The sequence below is a fragment of the Melopsittacus undulatus genome, chromosome Z (assembly GCF_012275295.1).
Source record: "Melopsittacus undulatus isolate bMelUnd1 chromosome Z, bMelUnd1.mat.Z, whole genome shotgun sequence".
Taxonomy (NCBI): Eukaryota; Metazoa; Chordata; class Aves; order Psittaciformes; family Psittaculidae; genus Melopsittacus; species Melopsittacus undulatus.
In genome coordinates this window covers 36,537,483-36,564,489 of record NC_047557.1, presented here as the reverse complement: position 1 = coordinate 36,564,489, position 27,007 = coordinate 36,537,483, and the positions used below count along the sequence as shown (strand labels likewise).

At 38.3% G+C, this 27,007-nt stretch overlaps 1 protein-coding gene across 4 annotated transcripts in view; it reads left to right on the top strand.

The window, feature by feature from the left end:
• The window catches only part of PIP5K1B (phosphatidylinositol-4-phosphate 5-kinase type 1 beta), a 105,143-nt gene extending 79,196 nt beyond the window's left edge, over nt 1–25,947 (top strand). For all 4 annotated transcript variants that reach the window (XM_031054402.1, XM_031054401.1, XM_005154967.3 and 1 more), the window contains 7 exons: nt 2,200–2,283; nt 2,384–2,432; nt 2,973–3,057; nt 7,527–7,682; nt 8,431–8,575; nt 16,612–16,732; nt 25,382–25,947. In XM_031054402.1, the coding sequence (XP_030910262.1) occupies nt 2,200–2,283; nt 2,384–2,432; nt 2,973–3,057; nt 7,527–7,682; nt 8,431–8,575; nt 16,612–16,732; nt 25,382–25,384 (643 nt within the window). In that variant the 3' untranslated portion in view covers nt 25,385–25,947. The remainder of the gene's footprint in view (nt 1–2,199; nt 2,284–2,383; nt 2,433–2,972; nt 3,058–7,526; nt 7,683–8,430; nt 8,576–16,611; nt 16,733–25,381) is intronic.
• The last annotated feature ends 1,060 nt before the right edge of the window (nt 25,948–27,007 follow it).

The window sequence follows — 27,007 nt, the reverse complement described above, 5'->3', positions numbered from 1 at the left end:
TTCTGTTTCTTCAGTCTGTGACACTTGGTATTAAAAGACAAAACATTCAAGAGTACGCTGCATTTCAGAAATTGAAAGAGTAAGCCTCCCTTTGCATTCCTTCCTCACCCCCTACCCTCAGAAAAAAGCTGGACCCTCAATATCTGCTGCAGAGCAGGAAATTAAAGTGTTGATTAGTAGATTGTTCATCTTTAAATACACAATGACAAATTTGGTAAATTCAGAGTGACTTATGTATGAACAAGGGCATTTCCTTATCAAAGAGGTTTTATGAGACAGCTATTACAAGAATCTCAGGTATAATCTAATTTTAACTGGAAACAGCCTGATGAACCATACTATTTATCAATATTGAAATGGAAATCCCTACAGTGGTTATTTTCATCTCAAATTATTATATATGATATGTAGAACTCTGTCATCCATCACTGAAGTGCAGTCATATCCATGTACAGTGGATACTTCCTGAGATAAGAACTGCTGCTTTCCTCTTTTTCTAGCTATCAAAAACTGCAGTAGGAATTTAAGTATATAGAACAGTAGGTTTTGTATTGTTTCCTCTGGAACACATTCAGTGTTACAACGTTACGTTCACCATTCTCATTCTATATATTCAGTCCTTCATTATAATAAGGGTTTAATTTCAAATTAAGGTTTTCCTCTTCTGGTTCTCAAGTGAGCTGTCTAGGTAAATACAACTAATGGTATAGAAACATGTGCTTAAATCTACAGCTAACAAGTAGGAGAATTATAGTATTTAGCATTTGTAGAGAATTTCCAGATGTTCAGAGCCATAGAATATAAACTCGAGCTGAATTTCACTCAGTTTTTACAGCATCACTCACTTTCACACAGAAGAATGCTCTTGTATGGTGGCAGAGGTGTTGCACAGGCAGTTTTGTGGGTGTTGGGTTTTGGTTTTGGTCCGTTTTTCTAACGGAAAGCCAAAGCTAATTATATAGGTAATTGTCCTGGTTTCAGCTGGGATAGTAATTTTTCTCCTTCCTAGTAGCTGGTGCAGTGTTGTGTTTTGGCTTTAGCCTGAGAACAATGCTGGTAACACACAGAGGTTTTAGCTGTTGCTCAGTAGCGCTTACCCCGACCAAAGACTTTTCAGTTTCTTGTGCTCTGCCAGTGAGGAGGGGCACAAGGAGCCAGGGGGAAGCAGAGACAGGACTCCTGACCTGAACTAGCCAAAGGGGTGTTCCATACCACAGCATGTCATGCCCAGTATATAAACTGGGGGGAGTTGGCCTGCATGTGCTGATTGCTACTATTATTATATTTCACTTAAACTGTTCTTATCTCAACCCATGGGTTTTACTTCCGATTCTCCTCCCCATCCTGCCCAGGGAGAGGAGCTGTCTGTTACTCAGTTGCCAGCTGGGCCTAAACCAGACACTGGGCCATACAAGTATGAGGATGAGAATGGATACCCAGCAGCAATAATTGCTGCTTGTACTGAATGGAATTTATAGTCATAGCTTCCAGGAAAGGCTGACAGAATATAGTTTTGTAAACCACTTAACACTTCTGAATGTCTGACCAGTTAGCTGAGCTGGAGTTCATGGTAGTGAGGTTTTACAGTAATTTAAACTCCATTTGCATTTACGTGGTTTCGTTTGTGCTTAGAATAATAAAAAACATTTACCCCCCCTCATATCTTCTTCCCTCCCCCCCCAAAAAAAAAAAGATTGAAAAGATGGTAGCCCTGTTTTGTCAGAGGAAGGGACTGCTGTGTGTTAATGGCAGAGCGGGGAACGTACTCGAGCCTCTTTTGTAGCTATTTCAGATGTGTACTGTTTCTCAAACTGTTAAAAAAGATTTGGAGGTATTGCATGTGTTGCATCTTCTATCTCTCTTCTAGTTTTGTAGTGGATCCATCAATGTCAACAAAAGCTGCAAAACCAAAAATTTGATTTAATTTTTTCATTCCTATAACAATGGTCCCTTTTTTCTAGATGATGGAGTAGGAATAGCTTACAATAGACATTTACCATTGGATCTGGGATACTTTCAGTGTGCTGTTTAAAATTAGTTGTATACTAACTGACCTACATCTGTCTGATTTCACAGTGTGGCATCTAGGTTTTATGTTGTGCCTGTTTTGTTGGGTTTTCACGTGGATACGGTTCACCTACTAAATGATTATCAGAGATACCTTAAAAGATAATCTGTGTTTTTTGTTGTTTCTCTCAGAATGGGAGGTATTCCAGCTAAAAGCCATAAAGAAGAAAAGCTGCTTCTATTTATGGGCATTATTGATATTCTCCAGTCTTACAGGTAAGATGAATTTCAGGTTTCAGTGTGTAAGCTATTCTGAAATTACATACCAATGGGGAAATCTTATAAAACAATTCTGATTTTATGTTTATATGATTAGATTAATGAAGAAGCTGGAACATTCTTGGAAAGCTCTTGTTTATGATGGGGTAAGTATATATTTTTTTTTAATTGCTGATATTTTAGCTAATGGAACTTCGACTTACTTTGACCAGGAAAGAGTTAGCTTTGGTGTATTAGTAGTCTACCATCACCACATGGTTTGGGCTGTTGCTGAAATCTTTTAAGTCCATTTCCCAGTGCATGCTTTGATTTTATCTATTGATCTTTAGAAAGCAACCAAATGATCATTTTTTCCTGCTAACTTACAAAGACAGTGGCCACTTCGCAGGACATTGATGAATCTCTAATGGAAAAATGTATATATAATGTGAAAAAAGCATTTCAGGTGCTAGGAAGATTTTGCAGTATATGGCTGTATAATTCATAACTCATAATTTCATAAATGAAATACCTAAAGTCCTTGAACAATTAACATTTAAAAAGGAAAAAATGAGTTAAGTTTCACTTCTTTTGAGTATGCATGAAATGTATGATACAGTTTATCTGAGATGTCCAACTTATTTCCTGGCAATTTCTGTGTCATATACTTATGGAAAATGTGACTGAGACCTTTTTCAATCTTACAGGATACTGTTTCAGTTCACAGACCAAGTTTTTATGCAGACAGATTTTTAAAGTTTATGAGTACAAGAGTTTTTAAGAAAGTTCAAGGTAAGACTTTTGTTTATATATTTATATAATCATTACTTTATAATGCTCCTGTCCTGGCAATAGAAGAATCCTTTCTTCAACATCATGTAGCACTCACATTGCCAGAAGGTCAGTTTCTTCAGTGGAGCTAATGCGATTGTACTCAATACTAAAATTACAGAGATTTGTTTGCTATTTATTTTTTGTCACATTACAGGCATCTGAAGGTAAAACAAGTTCCTATATATTAGCATTGATACAAAAATAGATTTAATGATCTAATGCTATGTCCAGTCCTGCATCTTATTCATGGGATATTGATTTTAGTATCTTTAATTTGCAGAAGATTATTACATACAATATTTGAAAAGCATGTTTGAGAAGATAGGTATTCTTCCCTTTGATGTGGACTTTTTTATGTGCTTTATCAAAGAAAATATCAGAAGTTGGATATTAATAAAGTCCTTTGTCTTTTTCACACTCACCTGTCTCTAGCCCTCCCCTCCTTTTCTCCTTTCTTAATTTCTAATTAATTTTCAAGGGTACGCTACATATCACTGTTAGCTACTTACAGGGTACGGTGACTTGCCCTTGTCTAGATGGCAGGTGCTCACCAAAGCCACTCTATCACACCCCCTCCTCAAAGGGGGAAAAACACCACAAAAAGCTCATGGGTCTTGATAAGGATAAGATGATTGCTCACCAATTATTTTCATAGGCAAAAGAGACTCAACTCGGGAAAATTAATTTATTACCAATCAAATCAGAGTAGGGAAATGAGAAATGAAACCGTATCTTAAAACACGTTCCCCCTGCTTCTTTCTTTGTCCTGGACTCAACTTCATTCATGAATTCTCTACCTCCACCCCCTGGGCAGTGCAGGGGTACAGGGAATGGGGGTTGCGGTCAGTTCATCACACATTGTCTCTGCAGCTCCTTCCTCCTCACTCTCTTCCACTGCTCCAACATGGTGTCCCACCCATGGGAGACAGTCCTCCATGAACTTCTCTAGTACAGATGCTTCCCTCTTCTTCATTAACTTCTCCAGCATGTGTCCTTTCCACAGGGTGCAGTTCTTCAGGAATAGACTGCTCCAATGTGGGTTTCCCATGCGAATACAAGTCCTGCAGCAAACCTGCTCCAGCGCTGGCTCCTCTCTCCACAGAGCCACAGGTCCTGCCAGGAGCTTGCTCCAGAATGGACTATCCACAGGGTCACAGCTTCCTTCAGGGTACACCCAATTGCTCTGTGATGGGGTCCTTTTGTGGGCTGCAGGTGGATATCTGCTTCACTGTGAACTTCCATGGGCTGCAGGGGCACAGCCTGCCTCACCATGGTCTGCACCACATGCTGCAGGGGAATCTCTGCTCTGGTGCTTTCCTCTTCCCCTTCCACCTTCATGGATCTTGGTGTCTGCAGGGCTGCTTTTCTCACATATTCTCACTCCTCTCTTCCGTCTGCTGTTATGCAGCAGTTTTCCCTTCTCAGATATGTTACTCCAGAGGTGCTGGTTAGTCTGAGCTGATAGATTCAGCCTTGGTCAGCAGTGAGTCCATCCTGAAACTGGCTGGCATTGGCTCTGTTGGACATGGCGGTGGCTTCTAGCAGCTTCTCACAGAAGCCACCCTTGGAGCTACCCTGCTACCAAAACCTTGCCACACAAACCCCCAACACAGGGGAAGGAAAAAAAAGCCAAAAGAAACCCACCCTCACTACAGAGGGATATCTCTACCAAAGGATTAAGTTTAAGTCTTGCAGCAATAATTTAACTATTGATTGTCATTTCTCTCAAATAAAATCAATTTATTTCTGTAACTGAAAAATGTAGATCCTCTTAAGACATCAAGGACAGAGGGTGAATTGATCCTACATAGGTGAGTTTTTTCTGTATATTGTGGTTTAAGACCAGTGAGCAACTAAGCCCTACACAGACAATCACTCACTCCCACCCCAATTGGATGGTGAAGAGAATCAGGAGGGTAAATGTGAGAAAAGTCTTGGAGTGAGATAAAGACAGTTTAATAGGGAAAGCAAAAGTTGCATGTTGCAAGCAAAGCAAAGAATTCATCCACTACCCATCAGATGACAGCTGTTCAGCCGTATCTAAGAAAGCAGGGCTCTCTCATGTGTAATGGTTACCCAGGAAGACAGCTGCCATAACCATGAATGTTTCTTCTTTGCTTCTGTTCATCCCATCTTTTATTGCACTGCGTGATGCCATATGGTGCGGGGGATATCCCTCTGGTCAGTTGGGGTCAGCTGTCCCAGCTGTGTCCCCTCCCACCTCCTCCTGCATCCCTAGCCTCCTTGCTGGCAGCTCAGTGTGAGAAGGCCTTGATGCTGTGGAAGCACTGCTTATCAATAACTAAACTTTGGTGTGCTATCAATGCTGTTGTGGTCACAAATCTAAAATACAGCACCATAGAGCTACTATGAAGAAAATCAGCTTTATCCCAGCCAAAGCCAGCGCTGTGTACCTTCCAGAGTGTCCAAACACAGCATAACAACTGTGTATGAAGTTACATAAGAAGTTAGATTTCAGCAAAAATGTTTGAGAAATAGCAATCTCATTTTGTTTCTTGATTCCAAACTGAAAAGAACGAATTAATGTTGCTTTAGTCCAATGGAGTAAGCAGTATAGATATTTTATCATAATATGGGTACAGCTGTGAAGTTAAACAACAGAATTTGCAAGTATTAAGGAACAGATTTATTTTTGGACTTCCTGCATTTAGCTTGACTTTGAAAATGAACAGGTGAAATTAGCTATCATTCAAGAATTCACATATTGAAATAAGCTCGTATGTTCATATCTACTTTGAATTACAGTTCCTTCAGGTGTAATGTGTATATTCTTATTACAAAATCAAAAGAAAATAAAAATCAGAAGATTAGAGGGCCATCTTCTTACAGGCTTCTTCCATCAAAAGTTCAGATCAGGTTTTATTTTCACTAAAATTTTGACCACTGGAAGTCAGCGTCTGATGTAATATGACAAAATACAAAGCAAAATTCAGCTGAAAGGAAGGCACCTCTTGAGACTCAGGTATCTTTGAACCCTAGAATCAATTTAGTGAGAGCTGTGTTGTCTGAGACAATATTCAAAGAAACTCCCCTGCACAGATAGAGAGCAAGGATTAGACAACTTGATGCTTCCATCTGTTGGACAAAATAAATGTCTCATGAAGCCACATATCCTTGCTAAACATTTGAGTCTTTTTAAAATTCTTTCTAATTTTGACTGCTAGATTTATGTCACAAGACACAATTTATTTTATATTTGAAAGCTACAATGTGCAATTAAGAACATCATGCCTAATTTTCTCTCTACTCTTAATTTGTCTGTCTCATTTTTCCCAGCTGTTAATCTGTCATAATACCTCATTCTTACTGATCTGCTCTGCATACAAGGCTATTAATCTACTTCTATATAGCTATATTAAAGATTCAAATGCATTATGATTTTTTTTTTGTAAAATGAAGAATTGGAAGTCTTCCTGCCTTCAGCAACACTGGTTCTAAATTTCAATTAGATATTTCAGTTTAAACTCTTAAGGCCTGTTCTGAATCTGTGCTGCTTCCCCCTGTGCACAGAACAAGCCTTCATAAATAACAATAAAAACATAATAATCAGATTCAGCCTTGGGCAGAGGCTAGCTCAGCTGCTATCTACTATGTTATTTTTTAACATCATCCTGGAGGTATGCATCTGATTCTCTTCGTCAGTCTTCAGACAAGTAGCTTTGATGCTTTCAGTTTGAATTCTGTAGTAGAGCACAGTATGTACTACTGCAGTGCATTTGAAGTAACTCTGCAGCCAATGCATGGAGGCCAGCAGCTGGCAACTGGAAAACACTAAATGAACTGGCTGGCATATGTAAGAACTACTACAAATGGGGGTCATTGTTCATTAGTAGTGGAAATAGTCAGATCCTAAATTTTCACGCAAAATGCCATTGTGAGTAGATAGGCATTAGTAAGAATTATAAAGGGGATGCTCATACGTGAGTGTACAAGCCATCACGATTTTGGAAGTGTTTATTGTACCCAAAGATGTTTGCCATGTCACTGAAGTAGAAATTCTGCAGTAGCACATACATCATTATAATAGCAGTAGTTTGCAGCTTAAGAAAATGATCATAACTTCTCAGAATACTCCAAATGTGTTTTCAGTTTTCTTTTATGTATCATTCTGTCCCTGGTTTGATACTTCACAGATTTGTAACTTGGTGATAGCAAAGCCGGTTAACTGACATGATGGTTTTTTTCCTCCTTTTTTTTTTTTTTTCCTGCTAGCACTAAGGAACTCCAGAAAGACAAGAATACTTCACTCACAGATGACATAACAGTGCCTTTGGCTCTTGTTTTAATATAATGTTGAATAATTTGGTTTCTATCAGGATGTGTTCTTTGTGTGTATTAAAAAAGTCTAGCTTTATAGATGACTTGCTTTTCTATAACATGTTAAAGATGTTCATTTGGTAATGCAGTTTTAAAGTCTTCACCTTCAAAGAAACGGTGCAATTCCATCATGGCTCTGAAGGCAACATCACAAGAAATAGTGTGTGCAGTTAGCCAGGAGTGGAAGGATGAAAAGCATGGCATTCTTGTTGAAGGACAAAGCTATGCCAGCCTTGATGAAGAAGGTAATGTGTTTCAAATCAACAGCCTAACAAATGTTTTTAAAGGAATTTAGTATAAACTGTAGAAGCCCTATAAGCTTCCAATCCAGCTCATCTTTCAAAATTTCAGTCAGGTTATTCTCATGGAGACAGTTGTTAGTCATATGGCAGAGTGAACCTTGAGGAGCATGAGGAAGTCAGAATCAAGGTTATAGTATGATAATAATCTTTTGGATTTTGGGGGATCCTAAAAGAATTTATCCACCCTAGGTAGCAGATTAAAGCCAGAGCCAGTGCTATTCTTCTCACTTGCAAACAAACATGTCACGTGAAATGTTTTGAAGCTCAGATCATTGTTCCCAGAGTCTTTTTGAGGAGATACAGTCTTTGAACCTTTCAGAGCTCATCTGCAGCCAGGCTCTAAAGGGGAGCCAGCTGCATAACCCCATCTGAGAACTGGGGCCTGGGAGTGTGAAACCAGTCACAGAACTTAGATTTCATCAGATATTCATACTACTATAATATTTTTAATATTTGACCTTGGGATTGCTGTGTATCCTGCTGAATGTACTGGCTAAAATCTTGAAGCTCACCCTGTAATGCAAAAGATTTTGGGTATGGCCATATGAATATTACAATCTCATTTAAACATTATAAGAAGCTCCAAAAAGCTGTTGAGACAGCTTGAGACTATGAGATGACACACTTGCATATTCTTGGATTTAATTTGAAACGAAGTTTCTAATGCAGTTCTTTATTTTTGTGTGTGCAGTACTAGGTTCACACCACCGGCCAGATCTGGTGCCAAGCACTCAATCTCTGTTTGAAGCGACTTCCCTGGCAACCACAATTTCTTCTTCTTCCTTGAATGTAGATGAGCATTGTCAACGTGATCAACCTATACTCTATTGTAGCAGGTAAAGGCTGTATATGTGGTAGATAATTCACCTCTATTTTGCTAAGTCTGACCATGTGTGCAATGGTAGGGGGCTCTGTGAAAGAAAAAGCAGAAAGGTCAAGTGCCTCTGTAGCTCATTCTTGAACCTCTCCAGTGATGGAAGGGTTGTATAAGCCCATGGGATTTGTTATGTATTTGTTATATGTTATGATAGGGGTCACAAATTAGAAAACATAAGCACAACAGAAAATGTTAATAGTATGCTTCATATTTTTTGTCATGTTCCAAAACTAAACTGGGCACTAAAAACTTGCTTAGGCTTTAGGCTGTGCCACAAACCAAACTAGACATTAAGATCAGAGTAGGAAATACTTACTGTAACTTGTCTGCAGCTGAAAACAGCTGCAGAAAGCTAAGATGTGCTAGGGAAAGAGACCTGCTTTCAAGTTGATCTTTATTCAGAATATATGGTGCTGAATGCTGTGCTTTAAGTTATTTAAAAATGACCATTTTCTAAAATGAATTTCTGTGAAACATGGTCATGTAGTGACAAGACATGGAGGAATGGCTTTACACTGACAGAGGGGAGATAAGATACCAGGAAAAAAAATTATTTGCGATAAAGTTGGTGAGGCACTGGAACAGATTGCCCAGGGAACCTGTGTATGCTCCAGTCTTGACAGTGTTCAAGGCCAGGTTGGAAAGGGCCTTGGGCAGCATGGTCTAGTGGAAGGTGTCCCTTCCCATGGCAGGGTTGGAACTAGATGAGCTTTAAGGTCCCTTCCAACCCAAACCATTCTATGATGCTATGAAATTTTACCCATTGGTGTGATGAGTGCCTGTCTGATTTTGACCCAGGAAGATTAAACCCAAAAAAATCTCAACAGAAGTTGTGCAGATGCTTATGAACTAGATCGACTACAATTTGACTTGGGTTTGAATATACTTTAGCCATGACAGTCCAACACCATGCTTATACCAGTAAGTCTAGCTGGGAGATTGGGTGTATGCCTGTACTTGACCATGCACCCTGAAGTGTGCTGTGTTGTGTCATCTTGCCTGCTTACAGATCTCTTTACCATGTGTTGTACTGCTGTACAGCCATTTTCTTTGTGTGTTTTTGTCAAGGTAACCATAGTGAACTCAAGTACCTTGAATTTTGTTTGAAATGATTTGGAATCCTGAACTACACTGTGTGTATATAAATTTGATGGACTTAGCCGTGTGCTGAGCTCTTCACTGTAAACTGCATGGTGTCCAAAATCATCAAGTTGCTTTAAAAGCAGTCTTGAGGCAGTAGGATTTTACCTTATATCTAAATTTGACTATCTGCATTTTCATAAGAAGTAAATTAACTTGTAGAGTTGCTTGATCAAAGTAATATTTGCAGCTTCCATTTTCATTAAGTTGAAATGAGTCTCACTTATGTGGCATCCTCCATAGGTCTGATGTTTTGCTATAGAAATTTGGAATGAGGTGTGTTTTGGGGTGTAACAAAGATGAAGTTTTAATTACACAACCGTCACAAGTTGTTCCAACATGCATGTATATAGGCTTTAGGAAATAAAATTACTAACGAATACACATTAGTAGAAATACAGCTCCTTAATTCAGCTTCTGTCAGTCTTGTCCAGTTTGTGGCAAAGTTAGCTGTACCACTTCAGTATTCCATGATCTTTTGCCAAGTTTTAGCTTCAGTAGAAATAAAGTTCTAGAGTACTGGGTTTTTTATTTGCTTTAAGCACCAAACAAAACTACAGAACTAATTTGTATTAGCATCTCTCAGCAAAGGAGAGCTGTGGAGTAGTCTGGGTAGAGTTCAGATTTACTGCAAAGAAAACATTTTAAGTACTCTGTTATCTTTTCCTGTAAAGTTATTAAAAAATAATTCTAAAATTAATAAGGTTTTTAGTAGATCTATATTTTGGTTGTATGTTTAGACTCACTCTGAAGTTGTGATTCAGTCAATGAAATAACCTAAAATGTAGTATGTGTTTTCAGTTATGTGATTACCCTGCACATCCTTGCCTTACAAAAATTAGATTTTACCTGTATTGTCTGCAATCCATCTTTGCATACTGGAAATTAATCAGTAAAATAGGACATGTGCTCTAACACAGCAGACCTTGCACCAGCATTCATAGATCATAGAGTCATAGCTGAGCTTTAGAATGGACCTTAAAGATCACCCACAGCTTCTCTAGGTGACCTGTGCCAGTGTCTCACTACTGTCACAGTGAAGATTTTTTTTCCTAATGTCTAATCTAAATCTCCCCTCTTTCAGTTGAAAGCCATGAGAAAAGCTGACAGGGAAGTAAAAATGCCAAAAAAAGCCCCAAACCATGCTACAATGACACATTGAGTTGTAAATAACTTAGATTTTTCTTACTGGAATTTTGCTTTTGAGTATTACAAATACTGCAATGCAGGACTCATCACTTTGCCATTTGTCTCTGATGAACAGAAAGCCTGGAGGAATCTTTGAAACAAAGCCTGAATGAATTATTTGTTTACAAATGTGAGCCCACTTTCAGTCTTTAAATACGTAATTAACTGTGACATTCTGCTTCAAGTTATTTAATAGAATTAGTTTGGCATAATCTTTATTGGGCTTTTCCTTCTCTTTCAAAGTCTCCTGGCATAAGGTAGAGGGTATACAAATCTCTTGTAACCTGTCAGAAACCTCTGGCTTAGAGTACTAAAGGGAGATAATCCTGCATGCATACTAATAATACAGTATCTGCACAGCTCCTTGATTCCTGTTAATGCTAATGAGCTGTGTGTGCATATGCCAGTGAGAGGACTTGTTAAAAATAGAACAATAATACTTTTGGGTACATCAAAGCAGATGCATTATGTTTAACTTTGGTTATTTTTTTTTTGCAATTACTCTCTGTTTCTACCAACCATGAAAGTAACCATGCTTTAAGGAGGGGGAAATGGCATTTTATGAGAGAAAAGACCTCAGCAACATCTCTCCTTGAGAGTGCTCTGCACTTGGGGTATGAAGCAAGGAACTGCTACCAAAGTGGTTAAGTAGACAGAGGTGTTGCTGAGTCAGAGACAGCTCATGAGGCTGTATCATGCAAGGAGCATTGATATAGCTGGGATTATTTTTATGGCAGAAGTGATAACAGATTTTTACCCCATCCCGGTAAAGTTTTTCTAGTAAGTACTCATGAATTAAAGATGACAGATCTGAAAGTCCTGAGCAGTATGCGTGTTGTCACAGCTGGCATTGCTTTTACAACTGCAAAGAGCTGAAGGAGGTGAATGCCTTACAGGTGCATCTGGACATGTTTTAAACTAGCGTTTCAAGAAGTCTCTCTCTGATGTATCTTTCAGTAGGTCTCATAGCTTCCAGTCATAAATCCAAACAAAATCCCATGGTGCATAAAGGGGTAGTTCACTTCTCTATCTTTAGAGTAACCAATGTGGGTTATAGAAAGGAGACTGATGAGTTCTTCTGATACATTTGAGCCTAGGAAAATAATATTTATGAAATCTGATTCTTGTTTCTCTTTATGCACTGTATATCACTATTCTGTAAGATAAGTATGTTATTGACTTCTGCCTTCTCTCTCCTTTCTGCTTTTCTGTATATTTTTTAATTATTTGTTGCAATACTGTCGTGATTTAAGCCCAGCTGGCAATCCAGAACCACACAGCCGCTCATTCACTCCTTCCTCTTTCTCCCCCCGTCCTCCTTTGCTCTGCTGTTTTTCAGTGGATATCACTTGCAACTTTGGAAGGCTTTGAGTTGTGGGGTTTTTTTTCTCTTACACATACAAAATTTCCTGAAATGTCCAGACTTTGAACTGAAATGTCCTATGACTTGCATTCTATCAAACAAACTTTTCAAAGACAGGTTAAAAAATACACGTAAAAATTTCTGCTCTTTTTCTCAGTGAAAGGGATTTGTAGGCATTAGTTTTTCTGTTGTAAGGAATACTTAATCACACCTTTTGCCAATCTGGTTTTCTATGCAAAATTTTTTGTGTCAAGCCTGTCTACCACCACCACCCTTAGCTTATGAAGCTTAGACAAATTTGTCTGAACATGATTCAAAGTGGATTAAACTATAGATAAAAGTGGATTAAATTCATGCAAGCTTTGTGAAAATAAACAGCTACAGAGAGGAAAAAGACTTGAATGCTCTCATGCTAGAAGCAGATACACTGAGACACTGGGAAAGTCCCCATGGGGAAAGAAAGATTTTACTGTGACTGAAGTAACCTGTAGTTGTGGCTTAAAGAAAAACAAGGCTTTCCCAGTTCTTCTGTTATGGAATTACTTTTGCATCCTTTTTACTTTTTTAATTGAGAACCAAGATAAAATAAAATACACTGCTTTAGCAAGAGGAGGGCAACAGCACAGTTGAGCATATTCATTGTGGGTGATCTTTTTTTTTTTTCTTAGCTTTTTTTCTTTTTCAGTCTAAAAATTAAGGATGAGAACTCAGTGCACTGAGTCATGACTGTTGGTCATGGTAAAATTGATGTCCTTACTGTGATGTTTACTGATTCATGGGTCAAGGTTTTTCATTAGAGAGAATGTAGTAGCACAGATTCACTGTCAGACTCCTCCAATTGAAGCAGTATTTAGAAGATGAGACGTATCTATTGTTCTCTCAGGTCTGTGGTTTTGATGTTTCTCAACAGTGTTAGTGAAATATTACAAGGGAGTTTTACTATGTTTGACCTATTTTTTTTTCTTTTAGACATGTGTAACTTATGAAATGCTTTAGAAGTCATACAGCACTTCAACATTGTAAACAATGGACTAATTAATGCATTTAGTTCAACAGGTCCATTAATACCTGTTCTCCCTGTTCACATTTATATGTATGCAGAACAAATTTTCTGCAACAGTTGATATTGAATTGTACCTTAGAACAATAGCTTTACTGCTCATTTGTCCTGAAAGACATTTTTCTGACTAACTTCTATATGCAGGGATTTCAAAAATCAAAACTCATAATGCAATGAGCTGATAATTTCCTTCAAAAGCTTATATAAGAGTTTTCAAACACACTGGGCTTTGCAAATGTGCTGCTATTTAGGGGATAAATATTCTGTGGGATATGCTCTAGGAGAGCATATTTGACATCAAAAGTTAGACATCAAAGCCTATTTTTATTGCAACTCTTCACAACCAAGGAGACACAGTGGCTTATTCTAATTCATGGCTGTTGTATTTTGGCACTCTCTGTAAAAAGATGATAATTATATATTCTACAAGAGCTGTTCTTCATACTGCAAGAGGGAAAGAAAAAACAAAACAAATACCACAGTAAAGCCCACAACTAAATCTGAAACACACATCAAACTTCTGCTTCAGTCAGTTGTTACTACTTGGCACTGTTTCTGCTATTCTTCAAAGGCTGTGCAATGACTTGGAAAGGAGACTGCAGAGTTCTACCTGTTCTGCAGGCTGCCTCGCAAGTAGACACGTTAGGATGAGGCATATTTGTTTTTCCATGAAGAAAACATTTCCCAAAGTGGACAGTGTTCTTTTAAATAGAGAAAAACTGTACTATTACTGAGCTTAAGGTTCACTATGTAAGAAAGCTCTGTCTTGCAACAGTTTTCCTGCAGTTTTCCTTTTAATAATTCTTCATGCAGATGAGGCTTCCTCACTTGCAGAGTTCATCTCTAATTATTCAGTGTGAAAGTCACAGCAGCAAGGAGATTGCTATCTGCAAATAAATTGTGGATCTTTGATTGTAAGAAAAAAAGGTGGATTGATACCTATTTTGTTTCATTCTTTTCTTTCATGCCTACTGTTGTTCAAGGCACTTTAGCCACTGCTGGTTTTCTGTATGTAAGATTAATGTACCTTTGTACTTTCTTTTGTCCCCTTTCTCCCATTTATGTCTGTATGTTAATATACATATTTTATATATTATTTGTTTCTATATATTAAATCTCTTCCTTAGAAAGTTTACTAGTAAATAGCCAACTTGTGACATTTATAGGAGCTTCTCTTTGACTGCTATTAACATGCTAGATTTGTTTCAACCCTCATTTTCTGCCTGACTGTATATTGTATTTCTGTAACAGCTAGGGAAAAAAAGAGGCATATTGCCTTTATCATATGTTATGGCTAAAACCCAGTAGTTTAAGAATCCCCAAACCAAGTGCTGACTTCACGTTGCTGTTGTTTGCTATCCACAACAGGCTGTGAAACAACATAGATTATAATTTAACAAAATAAGAGCAAAAAAGCAGCACAGTGCCTTCTAATGGAAAAGTAGAGAAGAGAGAAAGAAAAGTAGGCCTTACTCTTTTGATACGTGCAAGGATATAAAACATAAAATGCCACTAGTGTTAACTGCAGGATCCTTACTTCGTCTTGACTACAGGTTTCAGAGGTTTTCTGTATGTGAAAAAAAGTTATTTATAACAGCAATAAAGGTGGTAGTGATGTGCCTGGTTATATACCTGAAAGAAATAACTACTTCAATATTTTTTGCTTCTAAACTAAACCTGATACAGAAATGAAAGCCACGTATAAACCACAGCCTGCTCACCTTACTTTACAGTTAGTAATGTAGAGCACTGTTTTCCACAAGGAACGGCTAACCACTGGTTTGCATGTTATTATAGCAGTGATGTCTGTTCACTGTACATTTGTGTTATGTTTTCATATACGGTCCTTTGCTCATTCAGAGGCCTGAACTGTGCAACAGCAAAAATCAAAATTCCACAAGCAGAAATGACTCTCCTTCCCTCACCCTCTCCTTTTGCCAAGAGTAGTATCTTTGGTGACAGAGCTTATTTTGTGATAAAACATAATCTCACATATAGCAACAGCCCATTTATTCCCTTCCCATCTGTCCTCTCCCCTTCAGTAAAACAAACCATTGGCAAAAACCTGATGTGACCAAAAAGTTACTTAATAGAATATGAGTGATGAATGTGAGAAAAATAATAGCAAGTTAATGGGACCTGAGTCACTCCTGGACAGAAGAAGTAGTCTTACAACAGAAAAGATGCCTAATACACTATATATTAAAAAGAACAGTGTAATGTGGCAAAGGTAATATGACATGAGGGTGACTAATGATTCATTATTTTGTTGAGTATTTGAATTTTTCTACTTTGCATACTAGCTTTGCCCTTTCTGAAATTATACCCCAGCTGAAACATAAACAACAAGGTATTGCAAAGGCAGGGGGAAATCAGTCATTTCTGGACTGATGGCTGTAATTATGTTTTTGTACCCAGATATACTGCAGAATTGTTTGCTTTTTACCTTGTGTGTAAACAGGTAAGAACTTAAAATATATCTCTGCAAAAATTACGGCTGAATTTCAAGGCAGCCTGGAGTCTGTTAGTTTCTGGCAGCTAGCGAGGACAAGGGATAATGGGCACCTAAATCTATTTAAACACTTAACAGTTTCAGCTTTGTGATTCCAAGTGTGTTTACAAAATAAAGCAAGATTCCTGTGCCCCTTCACATTCTTTCTGGATAGCAGATAACAATCAAATCTATGAATGAAATAATACAGTGCGCCTGCTCTGTAAATACTACTTCCTTGCAGAGCTGTACTAATTACAGTACACTCCTGTTCTTCTCCCACTTTCCCTTTTGAACTGTTGTACGCTAGTATACCAAATCTGCATGAGAAAGTCCATTGCAACTCTGCTAATTACTGAGTTTTTTCCCCTATTTTGTATTAAGAAATGTTGCCAGAATTTAGATAACGTGTCATGCAAAAGTAACTTATTTTGAAATTAATTAAATTATCCCACATTTACTGTGACATGGTTTCACTCTTTAAATAAATATCAGAGTTCAGGAACAGCATTGCTTCCTGGTAAAACTTTAATTAATGAAAAGATAGAAACTGTGGCTTGTGTATGTTAGTCAAATATAAGCTGCCAATTATCTAGACATTGTCAACATATCCATACTTGTCCATTTACATTCTTTCTTTTCAAGTATTTGAAGCTTTTACATTTGAGAGAAACTTAATTTAAAATTTTCAGCTATGACTGAGCTCTCTGTAACTTGTATTTTGGTTCACTGTAGTCCCCCTTTTCTTTGCAGTAAGGGCTCTTTGCCTTCGAGTTCAACATTCACTTTAGAAGACAGTGCCATCTATTTGACTTCAGAACAGAGCACACTGGAAACGGAAAATGATAATGCTTCAGTTCTGGATATCTACTTAGTAAGTTGTCAAACTGTTTCTAATGAACTTTTTTCCCTGAAGTTCCTTTGACTGTAGCTCAGCAGGTAACTAAACTACATGCTTCACTTCAAGATGCAAGGTTACATTGAGGTATTTATTAAATAGGACATATGCCTGAGTACTTTACCAAAGCAAATCCTAAAGAATCTATGTGCCTATTAATTGTGTTAATAATGAAGTATACCAAAATGACCTCCAGTTTTTCTTTAGTGGTAGGATTTCTTTTCCAGTTATTTATTTTCCATTGGACAGAGGAAAAAAAATTGAAAGAAAGAAAAGAAAAATCTTTCCTGTTGAATATTCCAATATTCCACAATGTAGAAGTTAATGTTTTTCAGAGAGTGAAGTTCTGTGTTTATATGCCTGATTTTAAAGCCAGTGAAGTAAAGCTCGGTATGTACATTGGTACATTGAAGCTCAGTATGAAGCTCCCCTTTCTGCTGTGAAAGGTTGTCCAGTTGTGGTAGCTGGAATATGATTAAAAATATGTATTTTTTCTGGTTTGGTTCCTAGTGAGAAGTTTATCTGATTGCTGAAAGATAAACTCAAGTCTACATCTTTCTTTGTCTTTATATTATCCATATTTTATAAATTCCCTTGGTATCTACAGTTCACATTCCAGAGGTACTAAGGATGTAGGCACCCAACTTGCATTTCAGTTAATCATAGAATCGTAGAATAGTTAGGATTGGAAAGGACCTCAAGATCATCTAGTTCCAACCCCCCTGCCATGGGCAGGGACACCTCACACTAAACCATATCACTCAAGGCTTCATCCAACCTGGTCTTGAACACTGCCAGGGATGGAGCACTCACAACCTACCTGGGCAACCCATTCCAGTACCTCACCACCCTAACAGTAAAGCATTTCTTCCTTATATCCAGTCTAAACCCCTGCTGTTTAAGTTTCAACCTGTTACCCCTTGTCCTATCACTACAGTCCGTACTGAATAGTACCTCCCCAGCATCCCTGTAGGCCCCCTTCAGATACTGGAAGGCTGCTATGAGGTCTCCATGCAGCCTTCTCCAGGCTGAACAGGTCCAACTTTCTCAGCCTGTCTTCATATGGGAAGTGCTCCAGTCCCCTGATCACCCTCGTGGCCCTCCTCTGGACTTACTCTAACAGTTTCCTGTCCTTCTTATGTTAAGGACACCAGAACTGCACACAGTACTCCAAGTGGGGTCTCACAAGAGCAGAGTAGAGGGGCAGGATGACCTGCTTCGACCTGCTGGTCACGCTCCTTTTGATGCAGCCCAGGATACAGTTGGCTTTCTGGGCTGTGAGTGCACACTGCTGGCTCATGTTCATTTTCTCATTGACTAACACCCCCAAGTCCTTCTCCGCAGGACGACCATGAATTTCCTTTTTGCCCAACCTGTAGCTGTGCCTAGGATTACTCCAACCCAGGTGTAGGACCTTGCACTTGGCATGGTTAAACTTCATGAGGTTGGCATCAGCCCACCTCAGAAGTATGTCAAGGTCCCTCTGAATGGCATTCCTTCCCTCTAGCGTATCAACCAAACAACACAGCTTGGTGTCATCGGCAAACTTGCTGAGGGCACACTCAATTCCCTTGTCCATGTCAGTGACAAATATATTAAACAAGACCGGTCCCAACACTGATCCCTAAGGGACACCACTCGTTACTGGTCTCCAGCTGGACATTGAGCCATTGACCACAACTTTTTGCGTGCGACCATCCAGCCAGTTTTTTATCCATCGAGTGGTCCACCTATTAAATTGATGACACTCCAATTTAGAGACAAGGATGTCATGTGCGACTGTGTCGAACGCTTTGCACAAGTCCAGGTAGATGACGTCAACTTCTCCACCCCTGTCCATCACTTTTGTAGCCCCATCATAGAAGGCCACCAAATTGGTCAGGCAGGATTTTCCCCTAGTGAAGCCATGCTGGCTGTCACCAAGCACCTTGTTGTTTTTCATGTGCCCTAGCATGCCTTCCAAGAGAATCTGCTCCCAGATTTTGCCAGGCACAGAGGTGAGACTGACTGGTCTGTAATTCCCCGGGTCATCCATTTTCCCCTTCTTGAAAATGGGGGTTATATTTCCCTTTTTCCAGTCATCAGGAACTTCACCTGACTGCCATGATTTTTCAAATACGATGGCCAGTGGCTTTGCAACTTCATTCGCCAGCTCCTTCAGGACCCGTGGATGGATTTCATCAGGTCCCATGGACTTGTGTACATTCAGGTTCTTAAGATGCTCTCGAACCAGATCCTCATGTACAGTGGGCCCAAGGTCTAGATTTTCACAGTCCCTGCGTCTGCCTTCCAAGACTTGGGTGCTGCGGTCAGAGCCTTTGCCAGTGAAGACCGTGGCAAAGAAGCCATTCAGAACCTCAGCCTTCTCCAAGTCCTGTGTCGCCAGTTCTCCCGAAAGTTTCTGGAGGGGGCCTACATTGTCCTTAGTCTGTTTTTTAGCCGCTACATACCTATAAAATCCCTTCCTATTAACATCCCTTGCCAAGTTTAGCTGCAATTGGGCCTTAGCTTTCCTAACTTGATCCCTGACTACCCTGACAACATCCCTGTATTCATCCCAGGCCACCTGTCCTTGCTTCCACCTTTTATAAGCCTTTTTTTTTCCTGTGAATTTTTCTCAGCAGTTCCTTATCCATCCAAGGAGGTCTCCTGGCCCTCCTGCTGCACTTCCTTCTGGTCGGGATGCAACACTCCTGAGCTTGTAGCAGGTGATCCTTGAATATTAACCAAGAGTCTTGGGCCCCCTTACACTCAAGGGCTATATCCCATGGAACCTTGTTAAGCAGGTTCCTGAAGAGGCCAAAGTCTGCTCTCTTGAAGTCCAGGGCAGTGAGCTTACTGCACACTCTTCTCAGTGAACTTTTGTGCACCTGACCTTTTTAGGCCATTTTGAAAATCTCAACATAAATATGGGAGTGAGTGAGTTAAGGGTTTTGTTTTTTTTTCACGAAGATTTGGTTTCTTAAAGCACAATTTGAACATTCTGATATAATCCTAGTAATATTTTCCCTCTATTTTCATAAACAGATGTCTGTGACTTTTGTGGCAAGAACTGTACTAGAGAGGAAGGGTCAAAAAGGAAAATCTGTTCATTAGGTTAATGATAATTTTTTTGTGCAGGCCTTGTTATACAATGAAAAGTAACTTGCTTATTTTCAGTCATTTCACTTATCCTTTGATGTCTTTGCCTCCTGCTTCTTGGACAAATTTTAGTCCTCTAGTAAATTAAGAGCTATGAATTTTTGATCCCATGAATGAATGAAAAAAACCCGAACCATGTAGTAAAATAGCAGTGTGTTAACTTACTATAAAAAAAAAAAAGAAGAAAAATGTCATTTTGTTTTGAAACAGTGTTGTGTAGGAATTCAGACAAGTAAGGTAGGGTGGAGCAGAGACTGTAAAAAGTAGTTCCTACAAGTAAGAAAGAGCATTGGGTTTGGGGTGTTACGTTAAGGGATGTCCTGGGTTCAGCAGTAGCAGTATTTTTTCTCCTTCTTAGTAGCTGGTGCAGTACTGTGGTTTTGACTTTCAACCTGGGAACAGCGCTGATAACACCAATGTTTTTAGTTGCTGCTCAGTAATGTTTACTCTGACCAAGGGCTTTCTGAGTCTCATGCTCTGCCAGGGAGGAGAGGAAACTGACAGGAAGTAGAGACAGGACACCAGACCCAAACTAGCCAAAGAGGTATTCCATACCACAGCACGCCATGCCCAGTATATAAACTGGAGGCAGTTACCCGGACGGGTGAGATCGCTGCTCGGGTCGGGCTGGGTATTGGTTGGTGGGTGGTGAGCTGTTGTATTCTCTTCCCTTTCTATTTCCCTTATCATTATTATTATTGGTGGTAGCAGTAGTGGTTTGTGTTTCACCTTAGTTACTGGACTGTTCTTATCTCATCCCGTGGGAGTTGTATTCTTTTGATTCTCCTCCCCATCCCTCTGGGAGTAGGGGGAGGAAGAGGGGGAGTGAGTGAGCGGCTGCCTCATTCTGAGTTACCGGCTGGGCTTAAACCACAACAAGGGAACACTGTGCAAACTCACACTGTGCAGCTAATGTCAAATTTGAGATTTTACCTGGTAACAGCAATAATTTTTGTTCCAGGACACCAATACAGAGACATCTTGAGTTTAAAACTGCAGAGGTGGTCTGGACCCAGAGTTTCTCAGTTCTGAACAAAGACCAGGTTCAGCAAACCAGCATTATGTGAACCTGCCACTCTAAGCAGCACTGTTAGGAACATCCTCAAATCCAAGTTTACTTTAAGATTCCATTGGTTTATTTTCTCATAGGTGTTTTAACTCAGAAAATAACTTAAGAAATCTAGCTTTTATCAATAAAATATGACTAAACATGATCTGCACTGAGCACTAAGTATAAGCCAATCTAAATTATTCCGAAATATTCTAGTACCATACAATGAGAAACAAAAAATGAATATTCCATAAAAATATTTTTAATTTTTAATTAAAAATGCAGCAATAGAAGCAGATACATAAAGTAGTTAGAAATTTGCAATGTTTCTCTGCAGAGAATTAAAACATTAAAGAGGTCTTCCTTTATGACTATGTAATACAATGACAGATGAGGTACTTAGAGTAAAAGATGTAATCTGAGATAAAGCATCCTGTATGTAAGCCAGCAATAGAGAAGGTAACTGTCTTCTATTTAGCATTTAGCACTTTCATGTAGAAAGCCAGAAAAAAACCCAAATGCACAATACCCCACAACAAACAAGCATGCAAAAAACAAACAAAAAAAACCCACAAAAAAAACCAAAAACGTGAAAACCAAAACATCACCAAAAAAAACTAGAGTAAACTAACATTTCCTTCTTCCTCTGGAAACAAAGTTTATCAGCATCATCAGCTGATACATAAGCAGAAAAGCATGAAATAACAGGAAACACCATTTAACACAAAAGTCTACTGTGTTCTATGGAACTTGATTAGTAGGAAATATATAAACCCAATCCTGCAAAAGTTTTTTAACAGATATCGGCAAGTGCAGCTGATCCTGAAGACCTAAGGCCGCTGTTATTAAGGACTGCTACCTAAAATGGACAACCTTAGGAGTGATAATTTCTCTTAGGATGTAAGGAATAACTTAAAAGTCACTTTGTTCCTTCTGTTCTGCAGTGAAGTCCCAAATTTTTTGACTGAGCTTTCTGTCCCTGAAAGAGCATGTGCAATTATGAACTACTCCACTGTGTTTGCTTAGCCTGTCCCTGAAATTACTTATAAAGGTAACTGACATATTATTCTGACAAATTACAATACCAGTAAAATCAGAGTAGTAAGGCTTAAGAATTACTTTGTTTCACTGCAAATAGGCTTAATTGCCATTACAATTACAGTGGAACAAGAATATGCATATAAATAGCATAGTGATATACTCTAAAGTTTGCTGCACTGTGATGCTGCACACCTCAAGTCATCTGGTGATAAACATAGGATTTAAATAAATAAATATATGCCTTGACTATAGGATTTCTTTAAAGAACTATTTTGCTTGAAGAATACTTCTGTATGTTTAACTGTAATGGAAGATTCTGATGGCATAGAGAAATTGTTACATAGAAATACAACATTGCCTCCTGTTAGTGAATGAACAGCTCACAAAACTTGTATATAATTCAGAAGTCAATACCACTGAAAATATGGCTGCAAATGATTGATAAGGACTTCAGTGAAATAAAAGAATGGAATAACTGTAGAGATGTGCAAGCCCAGCATATTTGGAGTCTGGTTAGTGTAGCTGTGATTTGTGTCGCATGAATTGCATAGATAATATTATTACATTTAGAAATATTTAGTGTTGTGGTTTATGTCCAAATACAAATTTTATTATGGATTCTGAAGTCCTAAAACATCACTGGAGATTATTTTTACATTTCAAAGCTGCTGTAGATGCACAGATAAGCAGATTTACAAATATTGGTCTATAAAATGCTGTTTAGAAAATGTCAGACTGTCTGGGTGGTCTTATTTTTCAGTGCTCTTCATCTTCTGTTCTCACTTCTGTAGTTCTTTATTAAAGCCTGTCTCTTTGAGCATTTCCTAGTTCATATTCAACGACAGATATAATTTTGGCTAGGGGTTTTTACTTCCACCATAATTACATGTTCTGATGCCCAAGGCTTTTAATGTAGGATATGAGGAAATCAATCACATCAAAAATACACCTATGAAAAGAGAAATGGAGCACAAAAATGCTCTGATACAACAAGCCTCCAGTAGGCTTAAATATTCTGTTATATACCCAGTGTGAGACATTTCAGACAGTGATTACAGGAATGCATCCCATAGTGTCATTTGTCCATTATGTACCATTTTGGACTAAATTATACAGCCAGACTCAGTCTTTATCACAAAATAATGTTTCTTATATATGCAATGAAAATAACCCCAAAGTTGTGCAGTAGTTACAGAGGTGCTTAGAGGATCATGTCCTGCATCTTGAAATAGGTGGGCTTTTTCCAGAATCATATGCACAGAACTGGACTGTACCTGACACAAAGTTGAACATCTGAAAATCCCACCTCCTTAAAATGGCATCAGTACCATGAGCTATGTTTCTGTGACACACAGCAGCTGCTACAGGTTTCTGTCAAGTCTGTTTTCTCCAACATCAGCAAATTTTGCTGATATATTTTCCATCACTGATCCCTCTGAAATGCTCTGAAAGTATCAGAGGAAAGACATCAAGAATAAACTGGTCGTATTTGTATTATGTAATCAGTGAAATAGTACAAAGCTAGCATCAGCAATACTGCTAGTCTCCTTTGAGAGTAAAAAGTAGTGATGAGGGCAGAGGATCTGAAGTTGTGTTGAATGATCATTAAGTCTGTGAAAAATTGAACTGCAGCCATTCTGATCTGGGCTTTCAGCCAGAAACTAGATGGTGCTAGTGTAAATTTTGACTCATTTATCTTGACTTCATAAAACATTATTTTGTTTATTGGTACTAGCATGCTAAACTGACTCTTCAGTTAATTTTTTTTAATCCTTCTTAGCCTTATGTCATATTCTTTTTAAAATATTACTTCAGTTTTACTCGTTCATCAGTTTCACTTTGCTTATTAAATTGTTCTGTGTCCTGCAAGTATATACTGCTTTACTCTATTAGCACGTTCAGGTGCTAACATAGCAGTAGACAGACTTTCACTACCAGACCAGAGCTATCTAGAGAGAGAACATCCTTTGAGAAATCAGCACTGTGCTCACTAGCATCGGTGATGATGAATACCCTAACATTGGTGCACAATACAGTAATAGGTTTAAAGGTTGCCACAGAATGATACTGATATATCATTCTTCAAGGTTGAAAGTCTAGTGCTAGAAGTCATAACTAAAATATTGATTTAAATCTGCTAGTAACCGTTCTCTGAGATAAGTTTTAAAAAAGCCTTTGGAGATTTTTTCGCTGCTCATAGTCAAGATCAGATTGCTGTTGAACTATTTAAAGGTTAGTTAAATGCTTGTATCAAAAAGGACAATTTAAAGGTGACCTTAAAAGTCTGTTTAATAAATGGGAACTTACATGGTCATTTTATTTTTCATAAGATTTAATGGTAAAAAAGTTCATTACAGATGTCTTTGATTTGATGCTCCATGTTGGATATATTAGCTGAGATGCATTCAGTTTACTGCAATATTTTGTTCAGCTGTCCGTTTACCCTTAGTTTGAGTTGTAGTTTAGCGAAGAATAGTTTCTCTTTACTTCATCTCTGACTCCATAGAGATGCCAAGAATCATAGCGTCATAGAATAATTTGGGTTGGAAGGGACCTTAAAGCTCATCTTGTTCCAAACCCTCTGCCATAGGCAGGGACACCTTCCACCAAACCAGGTTGCTCCAAGCCCTGTCCAGCCTGGCCTTGAACACTGCCAAGGATGGGACAGCCACAGCTTCTCCGGGCAACCTGTGCCAGCCCCTCACTATCCTCACAGTGAAGAACTTTCTCCTAGTATCTAATTTAAATCTCCCCTCTTTTAGTTTAAAGCCATTCCCCCTCATCCTATCACTGTGTGCCAAGAAGTGATCAACTCTTTGTATTGCATAACTGCGTCTGTAGGAGATAGGGTGGAAAACTGATTCATTAACATTATTATGTTATTGTTTTGTGAAATAGAATGGCCTTGACTAGAACATTGGTTGTGCCTGAAAGGTTTTGGATAGGTATGATATTCAGTTAGGGAAGGGCATCATGAGGAAGCTAAGAGGACCCCCATACATGATCTACAAAGACTGCTGTTTTTCCCTAATGCTTTGAAGTTACAAAGGCCCCAGTCAATTCTAGAAGGTAATAAAAGCTGTTGTGAACTGCTGGGTGCTCTCAATTTGGACTGTTTTCTCTGATGTTCAGTGTGTTCAGCACTTTGCAGCAGCAAGTAGTTAGTTCAATTTCATGTAATGTAAGTGTACTGCAATGTCTGTAAAGCCATGGGAGTTACCTGTTGTACAAGAAGAGACACCCAATGCCTTTGATTAGAGGGTAAGGTAAGAAAAGAATCACTGCCAAACTGTGCTGCAGTCTGTCTAGGGGAATAATCATGTTATCTGTTCATAATTCTATAAGAAAACAAACACAGCTCTTGACTTTGCTTGTAATTTCTGTATATCCAGTAACAAAGAATACACAGAGAGTACCAAGGTTAATGAAGAGCACTTTCTGCACTCCTGATTTAAGAAGGAGGAATTTTCTGAGCCTAACAGATGAAGAGTAATAGTCAACTGGATTTATTCTAAGAAGTGTCAGGATCTTTGAAAGGATTGATGGACTTGGCAAAAATGACATGAAACATTCCACTCTGCTATCATCTGCTGTTGCTTGCTGAACTGTGAAGAACTGTATATTCAGGCTGCTTTCTACTATATTGCCAATCATCTTTTATGGACTTGGAAGTGATATTTTCCTATCAGCTCTCTAGTGGTTTTATTTGCATGCATTCTGTAACTATGCACAAGCAACATCTGCTGTCTCCTTTACTTATTTAAGAATAAGCACAGTGATTAATAAAATTAATTAGTTTTGATCCTTCAGTTCTAATCACCTAGGTCCACATTAATGGAAATTGGAATTGATGTCATACAAGGGTTAGGGTAAATCACCGCACATACTATATGAAAATGAGTCTCTAAAGAAACTTTCACTGCTGGTGAAAAGGAAGAAAAAACAAGTTATTTATAAAAAGGCCTTATGTTGTGTATATATTGTCTTTGAAATATTTTTGATTTTAGTTTATTTCTTGTAAAAGAGAAATGATATAATTTATTTAGTAAATACTACTGTAAACTATAGTTTTACTGATGAATAAAATATTTTGTTCTCAGAACTATCGCAGTTGTCAACCTGTTCTTGATCTGTACAGGACTTACTATTTGGTATTTCTCTACTTCATGAGACAGTCTTGAGCAGTATCTCAAGAGGTATGAGAACCACCCTATAAAATGGCATCTCTTTTTGTCTTCATCTGCTACCACCTCTATAATGAGGAGGGGAATCATGGAATTAGAGCAGAAAAAGCAGCAGAACATAATCAACAAGCATTGCTTCATAAAAGCATTTCAGGTATTTCAGTATGGGCAGTCATTTTAAGGTAACTTTAGAAACTGTTCTGATTCCTTTGTTTCCCCAGCAGCAGAGGTATGACCCCACACACCATCAATCAAAGGTTTTGTGCTGTGATGTAGTGATGTATTTAAAAACTACATGGGTGTCACTTTGAAAGTTAATGAAAGCTATTGGTAATAACATTTCTTCTAGAATTTAAGGTAGCAAACCTGCTGAATTGGCAAAACCAGAATATGGCACTTCAATTCCTATAATTATGCTTTGTACCTCTGCGGAATTTTTCATTTAACATTTTGGTGTGGTTTGGGGTTTTTTTTGATATAATCCTATAACCCTGACAAGAGGAGGGTATTAATTCATCAATTATGTACAGAACAGAGAAATGGAAAGGGTTGAGTCTCTTCTCTAAGTATGTTGAGTTTCTGTCTTAACTTAGGGCTTGTGTCTTGAGATTACCTCTTTTCCAGGCTTGAAAATAAGACTGCTTGATCTAAAAAGATAATTGTTCTGCAGCATTCCTCTTAGAAATTCAAGAGACTAATCTGCATGCCCTTTAAATGAACATTCTGTACATTCATATGAAGTATCTGGTCCTTCCATGCACAGAATATAGTATATGTAGAATGTGTCTATACAAGGTAGATATTTCTGATTAGTCTTACTTGGGGAAAACCATG